We start from the raw sequence: 21,691 nt of genomic DNA on the forward strand, positions 1-21,691 counted from the left end.
GTACAGGCACAAACGTACAGTAAAAGTTAAACTTTTCAGCTGCAAGTGTTACATAACTCCAGTAACAGATACAACACAGAGGTGTCATGCTACACTCTCTTGCTTACTGAAGGTGAATCATATTTTAAAATCAATGTAAGTAACTGAAACTTACCTGGTAGTCTGTTCATGTTCACACCCTGTGCAGAAAGCCCAATTCCCATGTAACTAAAAATGAAAGAACAAAAGAAATGTATCTATCTCTTACAAAAATACATATGTATGTGGAACATTGCCAAGAAACACTATGCTGATTAATCATATACCAATTAAGCTGCTGAGAGGCCACTTAATAGTGGCATAAGAACAAGGAAGCTGAAAAGGAATTCCCAGCATATATGGTTTAATATGGACAGATCCTGTCTCTGCAGGAGGTAAGGACAACTTCTCTTTTTGGCATCCTGGGTTATCAGTGGAGAATAATGTAGCTATAATGTTTAAAGCATGAACAAAGAAAGCGAAAGGTCACATCTTATTTTGAAAGTAGGGGTACGGCCACACACATACCAATTTCATCATCTTCAACATACCTAATGATGTTTTGCAGACAAACTGGAATGAGTAATTTTATAAAATACATGCAACACTGCATTATTTTAGCAGCAAAAGGCATCCTTGAACAGCGCTTACGAAAAGATCACATTGAAACATTAAAGGCCTGGATTGTAGAGCAGAATGTTAACTTGAGAAATTTACCAGCAATGGCACTCAGCTGTTGGTAATCTGATGGCAAACTAAGGAGAGGGAAATATTTGTACTATACCAACCAGTAACCTGAAATAAAGTCCAAAAGCCAGCTTTACAAAAGGTGGTTTTAATGAAGTCAGTGTCCAGTACAATTACTAACAATTTAATAGCAAATACTGGAAAGGTGAAATGAAGAATTTCCTCACACCCAAATAACACTATTAGAAGTCAGCAAAATCAATTTTGCTTGTTTCTTAAGCAAAACTAATGCCATGACCGAGACAACAGGAATACAAAAAGAGAAACAGCAAAATTAAAAGCTAGGCTTTCACCGTTGTCCCTTGCCCAAAATAAAGCAACCCTCCCATCAACTAAAACAAGCATCCAAAAATCACTCAAACCTACACTTCCTAGTTATCAAATCATTCAAAATATTTTGACACTAGTTAACATTAGTTAACATGAATTTGCTATGAAAAAATAAACTGTATGAAAATAAAATATTCACCTGTGGCAATCTGAAAATAGCTTAAGTCAACAAACATGACCTTTGTATTTCCATCTAATAAAATGCAATTTTTAAGCAACTATTCCACTTGGAAGTGTAGGTTCATCTGCTATTTAAAATGCTTTTGACATAGAATGAAACTGAGCAGGACATCTCAGAAGTGATACGCTTAACTGTGTAACAGGGCTTTCTGCTTTTTCTATGATCACTTCCAACAGTTATCTTACCTGCTTCTATACTTCATTCTTACAAAGCCCTCCTCTGATAATTTCTAATGTATGATAATACCATCTTCCTCTCCCTCAAACATACCAGTATGAAATGGAGCCTCAGAACCATATATAGCAGATTTTACATTTAAAAATACTGAAGAGCTGAAGCAAAGGGCAACAAACAAAAGGATTAGTCTTCGCTGCAGCAAAATTAGGCACCACTGCAGCAGCAGATTCAATGAAACAATTATAAATCAAAGCAACAAGTGGAAACCCCTTGATTTTGTCTTAAATAATAAAAGCAGATTTGTTATTAGCATAGTCCGGGGTGTGACACACGAAGGATACTCATGTAAAGACTGAAAATCTCTTGTTCATTAAATAAAGGATGTTTACTTCTAAAAACCATTTTAGATAATTTGAACTCCACTGACTGCAAAAAGCCTTTGAATGCAAGTCATATTAAAAACTCTTCATCCCAATCAAGGTTTTGATGCAGTATTTTTAGAGTAACAAGACTAAGGTTACACAAAAATGTAAAATGTTAGATAGAAAATAATTGTCTAGGCAACATTTTCATATCACCACTGTCTTCTTCCTCAGATATCCTAACTTCCAAGCCTCCTCTTTAACTCAGTAACAGCTGTAAAAACAGACACACTCTACTTAATACAGCTGGGAACAAGGAATCTTTACCCACTGGCAATGACTAGAAAGCACTAGGCACTGACACCATCTCAGTAAGAATATGGATGTTCAACAACAGGTATTTTTCCCTGGGATTCATTTAAACCTACTCAAAATGTTAACACTATTTCGTGAAGGATAATTGCTACTAATAGAAACTAAAGTTAGATTACTAACATTCCAAATAATTAATAAATTTACTATAGATATCTTTCACAAGGCAAAAGGAATATCTTCAACTTATGGTTTGAACCGAGTGAAATTAAAGGCCCATCAATTAAGCTAATTTATTATTTTTTATAGTTGATAGATAGCTGATCTCATGTTCAACTAGATTAGTGCACTAAACTGAGGGGTAAAACTGTACTAAGACAGACAGGCTTTAAATGCTCTAAAATTTATTAACAGGAGTTGTATTTATGCCAAACTCCAACATGTAACTTTCTTACCTTTTCCTCACACCTGTAACCTTCACAGACTCAAATCAACCTTTTTGTTTGTTTTTTTAAGACACTTAACCCTTGTTTAGGTCAAGAGTCAGGGTCTGCAAAAAGACTTGCTTCAGTGGGAGGAAGTACATAAACTGTCCTCCTGCTTACTGCTGAAAGTTCACATTTCATGCACCTCAGGATCAGAAGAGTGGCAGAGCTATGTATTTAAGTTTTCCTCCCTTAGTTTATGACAAAAATGATGGGCAGCACAACAAGCAGCCCAGGTGCAATGCAGGCCCAGAGTATTCTAAGTCAATTCACGATGCACTTCTTGCTGTCCTGTCATATCAATAGATTTGGTCTAGGAGAGAGTCTCAGTGGGCCTGTTCTTCCTGTCTGTAGCTATGTCAGGCCAGAAGAGCTCTGTCCTTGGGAAGCAGGGGTATCAGCACCACGAAGCAGCACCCTCAGTCCATCCTGTTGCACCTTCCAAAAATGGACCTGACACAGAGTGGTTTGAGAGACCAGAGAGGGCAAACAATGGTGTGGTTCTGATGCTGCCTCCCTCAGTACCTGAGGACTGTCCTCCACCTCAGCTCCGTACCCACACACATCCCTTGCTGCTCCAGAGGGAGGATCATTTATCTAGGCAAATGGAACAAAGTGGCCTGGGGCCTGCTGCATTAAGCAGCCCCTCTTTCTGAGCAATTTCAGTCCCACTGGCTGCTACTCATCACCTCATTAATATGCTCAACTCGTATAGGAGCTCACAAAATAACCAACAACCACTCATGGAAGGCATGAAATCAACCCATGAGAGACTGAAATAAGAAACTATAGCTGGAAAACAATTTAAAGTCCAGCCAAATTGGTATTAAGGACCAAGAAAGCAAGTGCATTTTGCAAAGTTTCCTCATTTCAAATGGTATTTATTCTTCTTCCAGTCCAGTTCAATTAAGATATAGCTTACAATTTAAGTATCTCAGCACATTTTCTAGTTTACATTTCACAAGACATATAGAAACTTGACGAATACGACAAAACTACAGAATTTAAAAACTTTTTACCAATTTTTTTACCAAAAAGCAAAAGAGAAAATTTCAAAAAATAAAGGCACTATAATACCAACTTCTTCCCTGTATCCCATACTAAAAAGCCTAGGCTTCTTTGCAGAGAAATGTTTAAGGAGAAAGCTCACAATAAGTATTGTCTCCTCAAGAATTTTTCTAGTCAAAGAGCTAAGTTTACATTTTTGCTGGAGCCTAAAGTTTCTACTTGGATGCCTGAATAGACTAATTGTGAGAAATAAAAACAGCCAGAGCCAAACAGCAGGAAAAAACAGCAGTAAGAGATGGCACAGAATTGCAGATGCTAGAAGATGGAGAAATTAAAAACCGAGAAAGAGACACAACTCTGATTTTTACTTGTAACTGTTCCATTAGATCTTTTAGCCACTATGTTGAAGGTATATAGAAGATCTTTCAATATAAAGTTGATAAAAATTGGAACTCAGGTTAATTATCTCCTATCCTGCTCATTCCATAAAAAGGAATACAGAATCTCAAAAACTATACCAAATCACGGATACCTCCAAAAGGCTAAAGATAAATTTAAGTACTAAATAACCACTTCTCTAGCAAAAAAAAAAAAAAAAGAAACAAAACACCAGATATTCCATACTGTATTTATAAAGACAACTAAAATAATTTAGCAGATATTGACATATTATTTAATAGCCTCCCTACTACAGAAATTTCACCTGCTATCTGCAAAAAGATTCCTTCTGACTTCCATTGTGCCTACACATGCCACTGAAGACATTATAACCTGGGGAACTGCTGCATGATGCTTCAAAAAAACCTCTTTTGGTGCTGCAGAAAGCAAGTAACCAACATGGTGTCTTACTCCCTACATGCTATACATTTAAAGAAAGCAACTTCAACCATACAGTGTTAAAACCTAAGTTACCATAATATCTGTAGGGAACCTAAGACAAAGCACTACCAGGTGTGTACAGCCATAAATAAGGCAACTGAAAACACCCTACTGTTTTGAATGCATTGACTTTTAAGAAAAGTAGAATTAACACTGAAAAAAAATTTAAGCTATGTGACAGGTGTAGTTTATCATTATGTTTGTATCTTGGAAAAAGGACAAATAGAAAAAACTGTATCATCTGCAGGAACTTGAAGACTCAATGAATTTCTATATGGCAACTGACCTGCAATGACATAAAAAGTTTGAATAACGTTCTCCGATAGTTTCCTACACTGTCTTCGCTGACACTAGGAGGCCAGAAATAAGGCACAGTAAAAAGGTACCTACATTTATCTTTAATATAGTTACTCTGCATTAAAATTTTGTAGAAACGTGCCAATTCAAGGTCCTTATTGTCTGCACAATCACAATAAGAAATGAGATGTTAATCTATTTAAATGTTTCAAAATATGCCATAGACACTTTGAGTCTTTCATTTCAAATTGAAAACAAGTTTAATTTTATAGAGTATTTCCAAGGAAACAGTACTTTGAACATGATAAACCCAGGTTTCAGATTAATGCAGTTCTGCAAAGAGAGGAAAAGACCAAAAATAAATCAGGCAGTCATTTTGCATACTGCTTGAAACTGTTACTCCTGTAACATTTTGCTTGTGATTCCTCTAATGTTCTTAGAAAGATTCTCATTTACTGACCTCACTTCCACTTTGAGGTTGCACCATTTCATCTTGTGACACTTGTCCCCAAGCACTAGAGCCTTTCTGGGGACCACAGTGTCAGAAAAGAATAGTTGCAAAGAAAATAATATAATGTAAATGCGGGCTACTGTAAAGTTATCATCTATACACTATATTTATGTGAATGAACTTCAGAAGAAAGAAGTAGAAGATTTTGCAAGAAGCTGAGACCAAGGAATTAAATATTGTGAGAAACAGATTTTTAAATTACAATTTTAATTTCTAGCTTGCACCAACAAAGAAATAAAACTTTTGTCACAGTTCCAATACTTCTGACCAGTTAAACACAAACCTCAAACAATTGTATTACACATTTAGTTAATGTTTCTTTCTGTCAGTGTCTGGTATCATACACTCAGGTAAAAAATGAATTACTGCTATAGTTTAAGAAAAGATACACTTGCTGATTCATGACCTGATCTCTTCTTGCAGCTGCTACAATTCAAATGAAGACACTAATGAAAGAAAGATATTTCAGACCTTATCAGATTCTACTCTATACACAAGTACTCTGCTAATAATGCTGCAAGGCCTACTTATATGTAAATAGAGACTGAGTGAAGTTTTGCATGTTGTTTTAACAAATGCCTGTTCTTGTAACAAATAGCTGCCAAAGACATATTAAAACTATAAAAATAGGTCTTAGGACTGAATAAAGTTTTTACAGTACGTTAGTAACATACAAAACAAATACACACCAACCAGCAACTATGTTATATATTTTGTTTATTGGTTTATGCTTTTGTTGAACAAGAAAATGGGTATACTGGATGCTGAAGGAAAAGCTAACTTACTGCAACACAAACAACTTGTAATAAAAAAGTATAGTTTGTGTTTGAAGAACTACACATACATCCTCTAGAAGACAACAAAGCATTTATATTTCACAAACACCACTCAAACACTCTAAAACAGTTCAGGCTCCACCACAGGCATAGGTGTCATGAACACTCAGACTTAATTCTCATGGTATTTTTGTTTTGGATAGTTTTTCCTTTTTTATTTCACCACCTACTTCATCACATACACAACACGTACTACAAGATATTGCCAAAACAACAGATGACTGATTGCATACCCAGTGTTAAAAAACAGCCATAGTATAACAAGTGTCTAAAGCCTTATTAACACTGCTTTACCAAAAACATACTGATTACCTGCATGAATTGCTGTACTAACATTTCATTTTAGTGCAGAACATTTAGCAAAACTCACACGTACTATAAAGCCTGGCCATAAAGATCTGCATCAGTACCACCACAGCACAGACTAAACAACCCTGCTCGAAGAAGTGTAAGCTTAGTGCTATCTGCTAAAAGAATACAGCCTTTCTAAACTTAGTTTTCACTGTTTCTCCTAGATGGCTTACCACTACCAATGCTTGTTTTCATTCTTCTTTAAAAAAAAAAAAAAGGAAGCATTCCAGGCCAGGTTGGAGGGAGTGTTGAGCAACCTGGTCTAGTGGAAGGCGTCCCTGCCCTTGGTGGTGGGGTTGGAACTGGATGATCTTTAAGGTCCCTTCCAACCCAAACCATTCTGTGTTTCTGTGATTTTGTTTTTACAGGGTCTAGAGATACATCTTCCTCAGCTGTTCTAAAAGCACTGACGACTGTCTAGAAGTATGTGGCATTACTATCATTTGCCCATTCTTATTAATTGTATTTACAAATCAATGAAAAAGAACAGACAGAAATTCAAGACACTGAGGACTAAAGTATTCTTCCCACAAGTTCATTTTCCCTGGGAAAGAAACAGGTGTCTCCTGGTGAAAGATTTAAAAACCCAAACAGCTTTTTAAACTAAAATTAATGGGTATAAGCTCGTACCATGACCAAAAGTAGCATTCCCAGTCCCCTTGGTCCAGATTCTGCTTTCTGCTCCAGGTTTCCTACTCTTCTGTTGTTATAGCCATTTATGAAGCAATACAAACAGCCATAGTGGGGAACAAACCTGGATGAAAACTAACTCACTCTGGAGGTCAACTTTTAGAAAATGAATTATCCAATCAGGTTTACCATGAAGCTGACACAGTCACAAACTGGGAGAAGGGACATGAACTCAATGAGTGTTTAGAGACTGCTTCTTCTCATGGTCAGTTTTTTAATTTATTTTGAAGTTAACTGGACATTTCAGTAGAGATGCAGATATAACTTACTATTAGTTAATAGTCCCCTTCCTACCATGCTTTCTAACCTTGGTTCTGTTTCCTATACTTACACCCGTTACTCTTCTACTGTTACTGGCTCCAATCGCTCACATCACCGTCCACAATGCTCCACATGAACCAAACAAAGCAAAGCAAAAGAGAGTATAAAAGGAGAATATAAATAAATAGAGGCTCTTTGACTATGAAAGACAACATGAAACTAAGAAAGAAAACTGAAGAAATAAAGAACAGGAAATATTTACAAGGCAATATGACAACTGGCTAGAACTTTTAGCAAGAATTAAAAAAAAAAAGGATAATTATTTCACGTGTCTGTACTGTAGCAGCACGTTAGGACTCCTTGTGCCAAACACGCTACAAATACCAAGACAGTTTTTGTTTGAATGGTATTTTGACCTTACTACTTTTACTGAACTTAATTCTCACTTCCCTTTTTCTCATCCAGTACCATCAGTTATTGACCCTATCACACCATATGGAGGTATCAAAAAGCAACTTTGCTCTTCATCTGCTCTGCAACACCAATTTCCATATCCAGCTCTTCCTTCATAGTAAACATCGTTTTTTTCACACTTTCTTCAGTGTGTTCATAATGCCCTCAAACTTGGTCATGAACTTCTGCAAAATTAACATATTACACACTTTCAAATTTCTACTCAAGCCAGTTACCCAGCTAGATATATTAAAGAATTTAATGACCTAGGTCATTAGAGTGACAAAACCAATGCTGTACTCAGACAGCCACAAGAAGCCATGCTATATCCATGCCCTAAACAAAAAAACCAGCTGTGCTTCTTCAGAGAAGAATAATTTTTGCCCTGCTACTTTCAGATATGCAAGATCAGATTCCAGGAGCAGCACCTTCAGGTGCTACAGTAGCATGAAAAATGAATCTCCTGGAGTAGGTTTTTAGTAAAGGATTTTTGATGATTTCAGGCAAGTCATGCTAAGTACAGCACACAAGTAAGAATGCTGTTAGACATACTATATATGTACGTATATATGTACAATATAGTACATGGACCAAATACTTTAAGCTGAGTTTATTTAAAAAAATAAATAGAAGTAGTAAAGGCTACTACCAAAGGGAAATCCAAACAAACGCCACTACATTATCCATTGACATTTATGAAAGTTGGAAGCTGTACTTCAGCCTACAGATAGGTATCTGAGTTGCCTTGGGTAGTCTAGGATTTATTTTAAACACTACTACAAAATTCAGCTGTACTACTTCCACAACTAGGCTTAGACCTTGAGAACACTGATTTTGCAAGTAAGGCATTTTAGCTAGCTGACCCTATTAATTACATGCTGGTCTTCTACAGACACAGTATTCCTGAACTCTGTTGCCATTACCAGATGACAAGAAGGAAAAAAAAAAGTAAAAATGTACCTGGAGCAAGCCAGGCGAAACACAACAGGTGGTGAAAAAGAACTAATAAATCCAAATAGACACAAACTAGTTTCTATAGTCCTATTTCTCTGCATTAAATTCCCCAGTTTACTTATTATGAAAAAATTTATTAGTTTGAATGCAAGGTAACAGTGAACTTAAAGAGATTCATCCTGCATCATCCTGAAAACAGGGTCTAGAGATACACATTTAACATCCAGTGAGGTTCCACATGTTGACTCCTGGTCTTTATCAGCCAAGCTACATTTGGCTTTGGCTGTGTGTACAGCTACCATACTATCTTACATAATGAAAAAAATTAACATCTCAGCTCATTATGCAGCTAATGTTTCATAAAGTCACATTAAATAAAGCTCACAAGGCCGAAGCAAGGATGAGGCAGTATTAACTGAAAAAAGTACACCTCCATTTTTTAAGCAAACTCAGCAGGCAACTTCACAAGTCCTAGCTATGTACATCTCACAAGTAACCATTTAAACACAAAACCTTGGAAAAACTTTACTCACTGATGTTTTCCCACTTTTGCAGGATTGCCTTAAGTGGTCTACTGAATTAAAAAATACTAAAATCCAACACAAAGTATCTAAGGTGAAGTGTTAGAGGAGCTATGTAAAATGACACACGCACCCATGTGGCACTTTTTGAAAACCATCACTTCAAAAAAGCTAGCTTCCAAACTAAGTAGGCAGAAACCTACTTCAAGAAAAGACACACCACTAGCAAGTCACAATACGACCCTCTCCTTAACCCACAGCAGCAAGGTAATTTTTAGAAAATATTCCTAAAATAAAAAACAAAAACAAAAAACTAAGAAACACCCCCCAAAAAAAAAAAAATAAAGATGTTCCTAAAATCAGTAGCAGAACATTACTTGAAAAACTAATTTCTACCCTTGCAATTTAGAAATAATTAGGTCTTCACAGTGTGACAAAAGTAGCTACAGATGTTAAGTTTTTCATAGCAAAGAACTCTCCTCCCAGGGATAACTTTTGAGAACAGAAATAACAACAAACTCATATATGCCCCTACAAAGCTGCAGCAGTACTGAGAAGCTGTTCTTTCAAAATAACACTATGCAATACTATAAGGAAAACAAAGAAGTTTGAATACTGTTTCTGACTTACAGAAGGCTTACAGGATGCTGGGAAAATGAAAGAAACAAACTGCAGCCAGACAAAGAAAAGACAAAGGTACTGAATTTCATCCACAGGTTTTTTTCTCTCAAGATTTATTTTCACAACAGGCCATAAGCACCTGCAACATGCTTGTACAGTACCTAGAACAGGGACAGTCAGTCCTGACTAGAACCTTGAAGTAGAACCAACATACTACAGCACATTAGAAAGCAGTCCTACAGTGTATCAGAATTAACACACATCCTCTACCAAAAGCAGCGAAGGATGGAAAGGAATTAAAATGCTCTAGCAAAGATCCCATTAGCACTTCAAGACTTTCCCAGGTGAGATTCTATCTGCCTCAGCAGTCTTAAAAGCATGTATCACTTGTGCTTCAACAGATTCATAATTCAGATGGATTAGGGGAAGCAGCAGCTTCTTACTCGTCAATTCTTGTTCTTTCCGTAAGGTGACAAATTCCCAGGCACCTACTCAGAATATTCCCCTTTATCCTTATTACTGTTCATCAACAAGTAGCCTTAAGAATAACTTTCTGTTTCAAAATTGATATGACATCCATGAAAAAATTACACTGAGGAAGTATGTTGGCTTGCTACATGCCCTAAAAATTACATGAAAGCCTGTTAATCCATATAGCCAAAACCCAACATCTTTAAAGGTAACAGCAGGGTCAAACTGGTCATTCAAACCCTAACTTTTTTGTCAAGAAAAAAATGAGATGATGTTTTGGTATTTATTGTGTACACTGATTTGTGGACAATAAATACCTCAATCAACTCTCTTAAAAGAATCAACTACAAGAGCGCAATTTCTCAAGAATAAGGAATCAAGCTATATAAAGTGGTAAAATATGAAAATAAGTTCTGATACCAAAGACATCTGTTGACTGAAAGATGATGTGAGGCACTATTTCAATAAATAATTAATTAATAATGGACTCTGCTTACCCATCTCTTCCCTTACTGACAATCTTAACTTCAAAATAGTAGATGCCACAGGCTGCAGGTATAGGATGTGTAGCTCGAACAGAAGCAGCATCTTTCGGAGTTTTTCCATGACCTGAAAAACAAGAGCATTCAAAACAGACAAAAAACTTACTTTAGTTAATTGCAGAGGGTGACTCAAAGGTATGCACGCCAACTACTCAAAACAAAAGGCTTATGCAACGAGCAAACAGTATACACTGTTCTAATCAACCTGATTTTTATGCTGGAGTATTTTCTTTCAACATTACATTTGCATTGCAAGCACCTCCACTGCAACTAAGCATGCTATAAGAAGTTCTGGATATACTATTCCAAAAAAGTCCTACAACTATTTGAAGGGAAACCAGGAAAAAGTTTCACCACTCTAAGTAACACGACTGACAAAAGGCCACCTGTGTTTGAAAGAACTGTATGATTTCTCAAACCCACAGGGCTTACTTATTTTTATAGACTGAAACATGACATAAGAGAGTTTAATCTAATGCTTAGTACTTCTGAATCTACAAGTTACTGAAGACACTTCATTTCTAACATCCTCCAGAATAAACATCAGTCATTATACAGAACATACTACTCATAATTAATTTCCATGTTCAGAATGTTGTTTCAGGACAGCATTAAGCCTTACAGCCTGCAACTGAGCTCATGCAGCTCCTACTCCTTTTTCTTATTAGGCTCACTATACATTAGCTCTGCCACAGTAACGCCCAATGTCAGCTCCTGTCTACTCTCAGGATTTTCAACCTCAACCCAAGAGCTGCTTGCACTCCACTAAGACTAACCTGCTGAATGTGTCATCCTCTTCACAGCCCTTTCCAAAGGCAACCTGGAAACAGGCTTTTGACCAGATGACTTCTTTTAGCAACAACCTGCTCAAGCAAGCACAGTGTCTCCCAGATACACCCAAATTCCTCAACTTCTGTGTGATGGTCATGTATGGCGCCATTGGACATAGTTTAAAAAAATTTAAAGAACAAGATGGAAAAGTATATTGGATCCTGGCAAGAGGTAAAATAATTCAGTAAGATGGCAACCAGGAACAGGCTGTCACTGCCATAAGAAAAATTCACGCAGATCCCATGCCTACTCTTCATGTGGATCTGTAGCATGATGGAAAAACTGCCTATTTTGAGCGTGCTGTACCAATCACTTGTGCTGCAGCACTCCAGCTGTCATTTCTAGTCCAGACAGGGAGGCCTACTGCACCTGCATAGCAACTGATCTGCATATGCAAAAATCCCACATCCAAACACACTCCTTCCAGGGGCATTAACACCAGCATTACTGCTCAGGCTCAGATTAACCATGTCTCAGGTGTAGCAAGTCAGGTCACACAGCAAAGAAGAAACTGCAGGAGAATAACAGTGTAGGCAGGCAGAAAGATCATGCCCAGCTGGCCCACAGTACAAAACCTCTAAGGGCAGAGGGTCAGGGACTGACCTGTACAGAACTTCTGAGCACAGTGCTCCCTTGTGCAAATGCTCATAGAACTGTCAGTGCTTATCAGCCTGCAGAGCCAGCACCCACCAGCTCCTAACAAATGGCACATGCTCAGCCAGGGAGAACTCTCACCATGGCCACACCGGCAATCAAAACTTCACTAGCACACCACAACTTCTTCACCCACTGACATTAGGTTTAACCTACCAAGTTTTTTCCGATGTCAGTAGTTCACCCCAGTGTGCTACTACCTAAAGGCAAGTGGCCAACCACCTTCCTTTTCTGGGTACAAATCCATTGCTCGCTTCAGTATGTCACTAGTACTACTAATTATTTTGTAGAGAGATCCTTTGATCACCTCACAGGTTTGACAGTGTTAAGCTTATTGCCTACTTTCTACATGTTGATTTCTGATATATCACATGAGGAAAAAATAGTAATTTACTCCTCCATACACAATATGTTTGTTTTATTGTTCACTACTTTAAAGTTATTTCCTCAGGCTGTGACAACCAGTGTAATAACTAAGTACATAATCTTAGTTAGAGCTTCCATGGGTTTGCTTGGTTTTCAAATGCTGGTAGATCACTATTTAGCTATTACAGATTATTATGCCTAAGTATGTAGAAATCCTTCAGCTAAAAGGGCAGAACATTGAACTCCTAAGACATCTCTTCAATTCAAAAAGGTCTGATTAAACAATGTGCTGAGGGAAGGTGGGGGGAAGGAAAAATACTTTCTTTTCAAATGTCTTTAGGTTTTTACTTTAAAATAGACTGCAAAGAAGTTCCCTTGGTTACTCCATGCACTTGACAATCTGTGTAGTTTCAGCCTGAGTCATTCTCCTTATTTGGGAAAGTCTTCCACATAGAAAAGACTAAAGCAGTAGGAACCAGCCAAATATTATTGAAAATGTAAATCTATTACCCAGCAGACTTAGCTTTGTGAAATCACAATCTAAGTGTTTGGAAACAATACCTATTGAAGGTACTCTTAGCACCTCCTCTTGAAACTCCCCTTCTCCCACCTCCTCCCCCAGTCCAGGCATTTATTTGCAAGGACATACCAGGAACCAGATTGATTAGCTGATCGGGCTTTAAGAAACCTACCAGATTTTTTTAAGCAGCAGATCAGTTCCTTGATCCAGTTCACAACACAGCCACACACAGCTGTCACACTGCAAATAAGAGGTCACCATAGGGGCAGAAGTAACAGGATACCTTACCAGTATTGCCAAACACTTCATGTGGTGAAGCAACACAGTTGGGGAAGTCAGTGCCCAAAACTACTTTCATCCCATTAAAACAGAAGACACACTAAATTTAGAACTGCTGTCCTTTTAACATAATCTCCTATGAATCAATTTTACTAGTTGAGCATACTACTTTTATTTGTACTTAGACACAATTAATATGTCTAAGAGAAGACTCATCATCAAGCAGTTAACTACTTTCCAATATTCCAAATACCTCTACACTGTCTTAATGTGGCAGTTGAGTCTTTCAGTACTACCAAGCTACACTGAATTATGTCTGGACTCAAGAGATGCTAGTTCATCAGCCCTCTTTGAAACAAGAAGGTGCCTCTTAACTGAACAGTTAGCTGAACTGCAAAATTTCTTACCAAAGGATACTATAGATGTTAGTGTTTAAGAGGACACTGCGCAAGCTTCTAGAACCAAAGTTAACTGAGACACTGCCTTGAGTTCAGAATGTCCTTCTGCTGGAAACCAAGAGGGGAAACACACATACACCATTTATGCCCAACATGTTTTTAGATTTTTTCATAGGCACTCATGACCACTGTCACCAATGGGACTCGAGCTGAGTGGCCTATTAGCTTGATGTCTTATACTACTGCCACATTCTTTGGTAACCTGAATTCTCACTTCCTTGCTCCTGAATAAAAAAGAATTTCAACCGCCAACTCTGAACTTCTGAATCGGAGGTTCCAAACACCCGAAGTAGATCACACAAATACTGCCCAATGTTTTGTCAAAACAGACCCCTTTCATAGTCACAAGCTATAGGTTGAGTATTTAAAAGAACACTTTTGAAGTATGTCTTATTTAACACTAAAGATTTTCAGCATTAGAAAGAGAACTCTGAAAACAGATGCACTGGGGCAGAGAAGGGAAAACAGGTCTATGAAGCTTGAACTTTACACTGTAAACCATAGAGAAGTTCAATTACCAGAACTGTTTTCACTTGGGCTTTCATTTGAAGCGCTTGACAACCATGAGCTGACCATGCTTTATTTCATTTTTTAATTCACACTGATGATTTTTAGTAAAAGTAGTATCGTCACTTCTTTAACAAAATTACAGTGAAATTAATCTAAATTTAAATTCCATCTACTTGAAAAAAAGCTAATTCAGATAAAAACATGTTCAGGGAAGCCATCTGTGCTTTCAAAGAAGATAATCTTTGAACCTAAATCTAAGTGTATAATGCATATACCTCAAATAGTCCAAGAGACATCTATGGGAGCACCTACCTAGACAAAAGTAAGCGTGTTTATCCAGTTTAAATCCTTAAATGAAGTTTACATAAGCCGAACTGCAGTTATTTCCAACAGGCGGTTCAATGACTTGCTCACACTGCCAAAAATAAAATAATCAAAGCCTAATCTTCTGTTGAATTCATTAGGAAAGTTTCACTGAGACAAGAATGGAACAGGCTGCCCAGGTAAGCGGTTGAGTCACCATCCCTGGAGGTATTTACAAAACCTGTAGATGTGCCACTTGGGGACACAGTTTAGTGGTGGACTCAGCAGTACTGAGTTTGTGGTTAGACTCAGTGTTCCTAGAGCTCTTTTCCAAACTAAGTGATTCTGTAATTCTAAGAAAAAAAACCCAAAATACACAAATTACTAATTTTACTGTAACTTTTTCCCCAGTTTAAAAAAAGCAAGACATCTCAGAGCTACAAGGGTGTCCAAAACAGGCAAAATGTGCTGAATGTACCTGAGTGTTTTCTGCCAGAAAAAATTGACACCACCCCTGTACCACTGAGTGACAACACCGAACTATTAGTATAGCATCCTCTTCATTTTCCAACAGAAAATGGAACGCACAGTTTGCACTGAAAAACAGTTTATTTTTGGTTTTTTTGTTTGGCACTACAGATAGTTCAAAGGCAACTGCACTGTAAATAAATGTCTGGCTAAGATTTCCTGGCCTGTGATACATTAGAAAAAGTTCATGCAATGGCAGTTTACTCAAAATTGCATAACTTTCTTCAGCTTTTTTGGACAATTGTCACAAGACTAATTTAAATAAAATTTCTATAGGAGTTTCCATGATTTTAGCACAAGTGATTTGGTCTGTTTACCTAACTCTTTATATATTTTCTTCCATGGTTACAAATCCACACCGCGTCTGTGTTTTTATCTCCTCATACTACACAGTATAGATCACTATCTGCTGGAAACATAACTTGTCTGTCTAGTGGACCTTTCATATTACACACAGCATTTATGAAAACCCTGTTTTTCAACAGGATCCATGTGTTAATTCTGAATATTTTAGAAATACGTAGGAATATTTTTAAAGATGTCTTGCCTTCCTAGCTATGTAATTTTGTGCAGTAACTGCTTTACACGCAGCATGCATTTATGCTTTCTTTACCACTTACCTACAGCTCAGAGCTGTAAATATTATAATTAAGTGAAATGACATCATTTTTCTTCCTGATACTGTTTTTCAATGTCTCCCATACAAAGGTACACCACAAACAACAGGCAGTAAGACCGTGTTAGCTTTCTGTCAGCTTGCACAGTTAACTGGCAGCAACACAAAAATGTATGTCTGTCCATGTGAAAAATAAAAATACTCTAGGTATGATCTTTCATATATTTACAGTATCACTGATGCCACTGTATGTATTTCATACCTAGATTTTGGCAAAGCCACCTATTCTGCTAAACAGAAACACCTCCCTGTGTAAATCTTCCAAGTAACACTATGATTCTGAGAAAGAACACAAAAAAGGACTGACTCTTGGGTTTTGTTGACCTTAACAAAATCTAAAGAGCTTTTATCCTGATGCTAGACTATATTATTTTTTTTTTAACCTGCACCACTTGATCAATGCCTGGTTTTGTGGCAGTTTTCATTTTTAAGCACTCTGTAGGATGCTTGCAAAAATCTTCAGGCCCAGAAATGCAGTACACAAAACATCACAGCTCCAGTGCGTAGAAACAGACATCTACTGCAGTTCATGTTTCCATGCAAGTTGTCCACTGGTAAGCAGGAAAATGAAAGGAATCTTCAGAAACTGCATCGAGAGGACCATCATTCCTCTCACAAACCAATGAAACAAAAGTATCACTGCTGACAACACATCAGAACATTAAAATTATGAAGCTATCTACATGAAAAATAACTTTGAAAGCTTTTGCTCTTATTGTTCCTCTCCACACATTTTTTCAGTATCCCCAACACATCCAAGGTGAAGGCAAAGCACTGCTGTTAACACTTTCTGCCTCCTATCAGTCACAGAACAGGGGCAAATTATTCAAGAAAAACAGTTCTAAAGCCAGAAATCTATAGAGGCAGAAGAGAAAATTTAAGTGTACATGGCACAGTAATAGAAAATAGTTAAGAATTGCTTTAGGTTACTGGCTTCTTTGGACAGCCCTATCTTTTTCCTTGAGTATTTTGGTCAAGAATACAACAGTTCTTTATCCCTGCTCAATATATGATTCATATTTGCTTTCAACAAAAACATCCACCATTCTTCCACTACTACTTGGGTAACTTCAGAAGCACTGAAGTGCCAATATTACAAAAGAAGATACCGTGAACACTTTCTTTTGAGAACTGATTTGCAGAAACACTACTCCACAGTGCTTAAGCACATTCTTACTTGCTGTCTTCCCTTATTCTCATGGAAGCTCCTCATTTTCTTCCTTTTTATTGTATTCTTAGGGCTGAAGGATCCAGGAGGCAGAAAAAGCAGGGGATGTTTAGCGTGCTTTCCCCCTGGTTCTCCTGGAGAAATGCTGATACCATTCACTGCTTAGCCAAGTTAGCAACTCCAGGTGCCAGGCTGGTAACATAAACATGGAGTTGCCCTAACAGCCACCTTCATTAAATTACCCAGAAGAAAAGAGGGGACACTTAAGAAGTCATTTATTCCCATCTGCACTTAGGAAAAAGAAAAGCACAGACATGTTATATTGGCACCTCTCCTTTCCAGAGTCCTCTGGGCTAACCTATGAACTCTCCAACCTTCCGCACTTACCATTATTTAAGAGCTAGAGTAAAGGTTAGAACCTACTAACTGTGCTTTATGACTTCTGTAATTTCTTTGAGGTAATGATTTTCTTTTTTTTAACACCATGGCAAAGGAGTTAAGTGAGGAAAAAAGCACAAGGAAAGCTTGAAAATATACTTCTGCAATAACACTGAGAGATCAGAGAGCTTCGACCTCTAAATTCTAGCTCATGAGGAAAAGAAGCTGGCCAAAGCAAAACAAACCAGCAGAAGGACGTGATAGCCACTAAGCTATGATCATCTTAGAAGGAAAAAAAACAAAACCAAAACCAAACAACCCACTGCCACTAAGCACCAGAAAATACAAAATGTTTCTAAAAATACAAGGTCACAAAACACTGAACAAAAGCCAGGAAATTCAGAGTTCAGTATTAAATTACACATCCTTAAATCACTTGGTGCCTCCCAGAAACCCCCTCTATAGTCATAAAGCTCCTTTATCATTTTTATACAGTGCATTAAACTTAGCATTTTTAACAGAGTATTTTGTGTATAATAATAAAAACTCTCTATTAAAAAAAAGTCTTCTAGAGTACATTTAATCCTTTCGTGGCAGCCAAATCCTGCCATGTGTTTGTGTTGCCGTTTTCCTCCTCCGATTAAACAGTAACATGTTTGTCAAGATTTCCCTTGAATTTCTCCACTGCAAACTCTGAGAAAGGGTAATTGCACGGTTGTTTTTTTCCCCTCCCACTACGTTCATTTGACTACAGACTGACAAAAGATCCAGTTCTTCACAGCCAACTCAGAAGTGGCTTTGAATCCACAACACTTCTACTTTAGGACTTTGGGCCTAGAACACCAGATGTGTCTGTGTTTTTTCAGGTCAGAGCGTGCGCTTATGTTTCCAGGTTTTATGACATTTCTTAACAATCAACACAAGTTTTTCTGCTAATGCCTCTCACTGATGGGTTTTTTTAATACAAAAGCATACTCTGTTTTTTACTTTTTCTTTGAAAATCTGTAACTTTAACTGTGAAACGTCTAGGCAGAAAGTTATAGTGACCTTTATTAATGTAAGTTCTATTGTCGTTCCTTCCCTCAAATCACTGTGCAATAGTTAGGCAAGACTATTACCAGTGACTTTAAAGTCATTTTTTTTCACAGTTTAAAAATAAACCGTGTTTTTCTCAGTGCTTTCCCCTCCCGTCATTTCCGTGTTCAATAGCTTAACGCTTGCTGCTCTTAACTCCATTTAACCCTTGCTCTTCTCGAGAGGGGGAAAAAAACCCAACAGCCACTTCTTTTTCTCGCTCATTACCATAAACAGGACACGTCACGCCAGGCGTCCTTTATTCTCCTGCCTCCGACCCAAACGTTCTGGCGATACCTGAATCCACGGAGGAAGTCTCGGAGTTTACATAATGCCCACTCCAGAAGCATAAGGAGGCGGGGGCGGCCCCTTGTGTCCCCCCCCCCTTCCCCGCACGGCGACAGAAACGGGGGGGAGGGGAAAGGAGAGAAAAATAAACCTGAAATAAGGAAAAACAAGCCCCTTATCTCCACGCTGCGGGGGGAAATTTAGGGGATCGGAAAACAGGGAAGAAGGAGGGAGAGGAGCGTCTGTTATTTCCTGTTATTGTTACTCCTGTGCCCACTCCCGACGGAGGGGTCGGGCAGCCCCCGGCCCCGGGGGGGGACAAGGGGTGTCGCGGCGGTCCGGGCCGCCCCTCCTCACCTTTGTAGTGCACCCGCAGGTTGTTCTGCGAGAGGCCGATGTAACTGAATTTGTCCTTCGGGCTCCAGGAGCGAGGCAGCGGCGTCTCCTGCTCGTCCACGGCTGGGTAGAGCCTCTTCAGCCGCCGCTTCAGCTCCTTCTCCTGCTCGTTCAGGGCCGGGTCTCCGTGCGGGAACGGCGCCGGGGCGCTGGTGCCGCTCCCCGCCGGCAGGCCCAGCGCGGCGCCCGCACCGCCGCCCCCCGCGGCCGCGGGCCCGCTGCTGCCGGCCGTGGCGGTGGCGGGTGGCGGCGGCGCCGCGGTGGCCGGAGGCGGCGGCGGCGGGTGGAGCAGGAGCGCGGCGGCCGGAGCGGGGCCGGGGCTGGCGGCGGCGGAGGGGATCCCCGGCACCGGCGGGGGAACGGCGGCCGCCAAGGGGAGCTGCGGCGGCGGCGGCTGTTGTTGCTGCTGCTGTTGCCCGGACATCCCGGCTCCGGCCTCCTCCTGCTCCTCCGCCGCCACCTCCCGCGGCGGTCGCGACTGTCACCGGACGGGCCCGGGGGCGGAGCGACGGGCAGGCCCGGGGCCGTGCGGAGCGCGGGTCACCCCCACAACCGGAGCGTCTCGGAAGAAAACGGGGGGTGGGGTGGGGGAGGGCTGGCGATGACGGCGGCCGGTGGAGGTGCCCGATGGGAGCGAGGGGCGTCGCGGGGCGCGGCGGGGCCGGGGGGCGAGGCGGGGAGAACGGCGGCGGCGGCGGCGCCGGGCGGAAGCGGGAGGCGGGCGGGGAGCGGGCGCCGCGGCGGCGGGGCTGGCTCGGCCCCCAGCCCCTCCTCCGGTCGGGGGCGCGCCCGGCGCGCACACGGTCCGTCCGGCCCCCGGCGCGCCCCCGCCGCCGCGCGCCCCCGAATCAGCTGAGCCCGCGGCCCGGCCCCGCCTCCTCCCCGCGCGCGCGACGGGGCGGGGCCTCCGCCCCTCGGCGGGCGCGAGGCGCGGAGGGAGGGGCGCGAGGTGGGAGAGGGGGGATTGCAGGGGAATTAAACTGGCGACGCCCGCAGGTTCCCTTGGATCTGGTGCTGGAGTGATCGGTACGGTCTAAAGCTGTTGCAGGGCGCTCTGGCGTGACCCGGACTGTCGCAAGCTTTTCTCCAGCAGGAAGTCTGACCGACCCCCCGAGGGTAGTGGGGAAAGGGACACTGACCCTCAGTGGGTTACTGAAGGGTGTTGTCGCCGAGGGCCAGTCACCCAGTCACATGGTGACTGCCACCTCACTATGAAATGGCATCAGATTATGCATCATGGCATCAGATTATGCCGCTGGAGAGTTTTGTCCAAATGTTTCTTGAACTCTGTCGGGCTTGGTGCTGTGACCACTTCCCTGGGGAGCCTGTTCAAGTGCCCAGCCACCCTCTGGGGGAAGAACCTTTTCCTCATCTCTACCTGAAAACTCCTCTGACTCAGCTTCATGCCGTTTCCTCGACTCCTGTCACTGACATTTCAGTCATGAGACTGTAATGATAATTCTCCTCTCGGTGTTGACCTGGGCACATCAGACCTGCTGAAAAGTTTTCTTGTAACTCGGAGCTCTTGAAAGGTGTTCTCTGGGACAAAGTCAAGCTGACCCTCAGAGGGGTAATGGGGAGAAAGACATTAACCCTCAGTGGGTTAATGACCAAATGGGGTGACTATCCAGAGTCCTGAGGAAATTAAACAGCCATAATGCTGACCCCTTTCCTCCCAGTATGACCTGGGCTCATAACAGTTGGCATGACCCACGAGCAGTGGCAGATCAAATTACCATTCTTGTAAAAGAATGTAAACTACACACATATATGTATGTACATACAAATATATATATGTAAACACCAGTTATTCAGTGTCATTTCACTCACAGATCACCCCGAGTGATCTATTAACAAGAACCTCAGTCACCCTGCCTTCAGGTGCGGGTCATAACATTAAGTTGGAGAAGAAGGAGAAGGAGGCATCACAGTGGGTTCTGCCGCCATTGGGGATGATTGGGGATGGTGGGTGGGGAAAATAGATGGAGACAGGCTGGTGTGTGGTGCCGGGGAGGCTGTGCCTCCTGACAGGCACGATGCAGGTCTGCTGCCCATACCGTGTGTCCAGCACGACGGTTAGTAAAGGGAAATGCCACTGAGAGCATTTCCCAGAGGTCGGAAAGCTTGGGAATGCCTCAGCTCAGGAAGACAGGAGGAGCAGTGCAGTTTTTCTGAGGGGGTTTTCTTCGGAGCCTGTTTTCCTTCTTTGGTTTGTGTGTGGCAGGGTGGTTTTATTTGTGTTTAATGTCATTGGT

General features: G+C 40.6%; 1 protein-coding gene across 1 annotated transcript in view; it reads right to left on the reverse strand.

The window, feature by feature from the left end:
• Positions 1–19,860, reverse strand: part of RANBP9 (RAN binding protein 9) — a 38,872-nt gene extending 19,012 nt beyond the window's left edge. The window contains exons 1-3 of the mRNA XM_039569444.1: positions 19,398–19,860; positions 10,963–11,074; positions 155–207 (exon numbers count right to left, since the gene is read on the reverse strand). Of these exons, the coding sequence (XP_039425378.1) occupies positions 155–207; positions 10,963–11,074; positions 19,398–19,860 (628 nt within the window). The remainder of the gene's footprint in view (positions 1–154; positions 208–10,962; positions 11,075–19,397) is intronic.
• Positions 19,861–21,691: the final 1,831 nt, after the last annotated feature.

The sequence above is a fragment of the Corvus cornix genome, chromosome 2 (genome assembly GCF_000738735.6).
Source record: "Corvus cornix cornix isolate S_Up_H32 chromosome 2, ASM73873v5, whole genome shotgun sequence".
In the NCBI taxonomy this organism is placed as follows: Eukaryota; Metazoa; Chordata; class Aves; order Passeriformes; family Corvidae; genus Corvus; species Corvus cornix.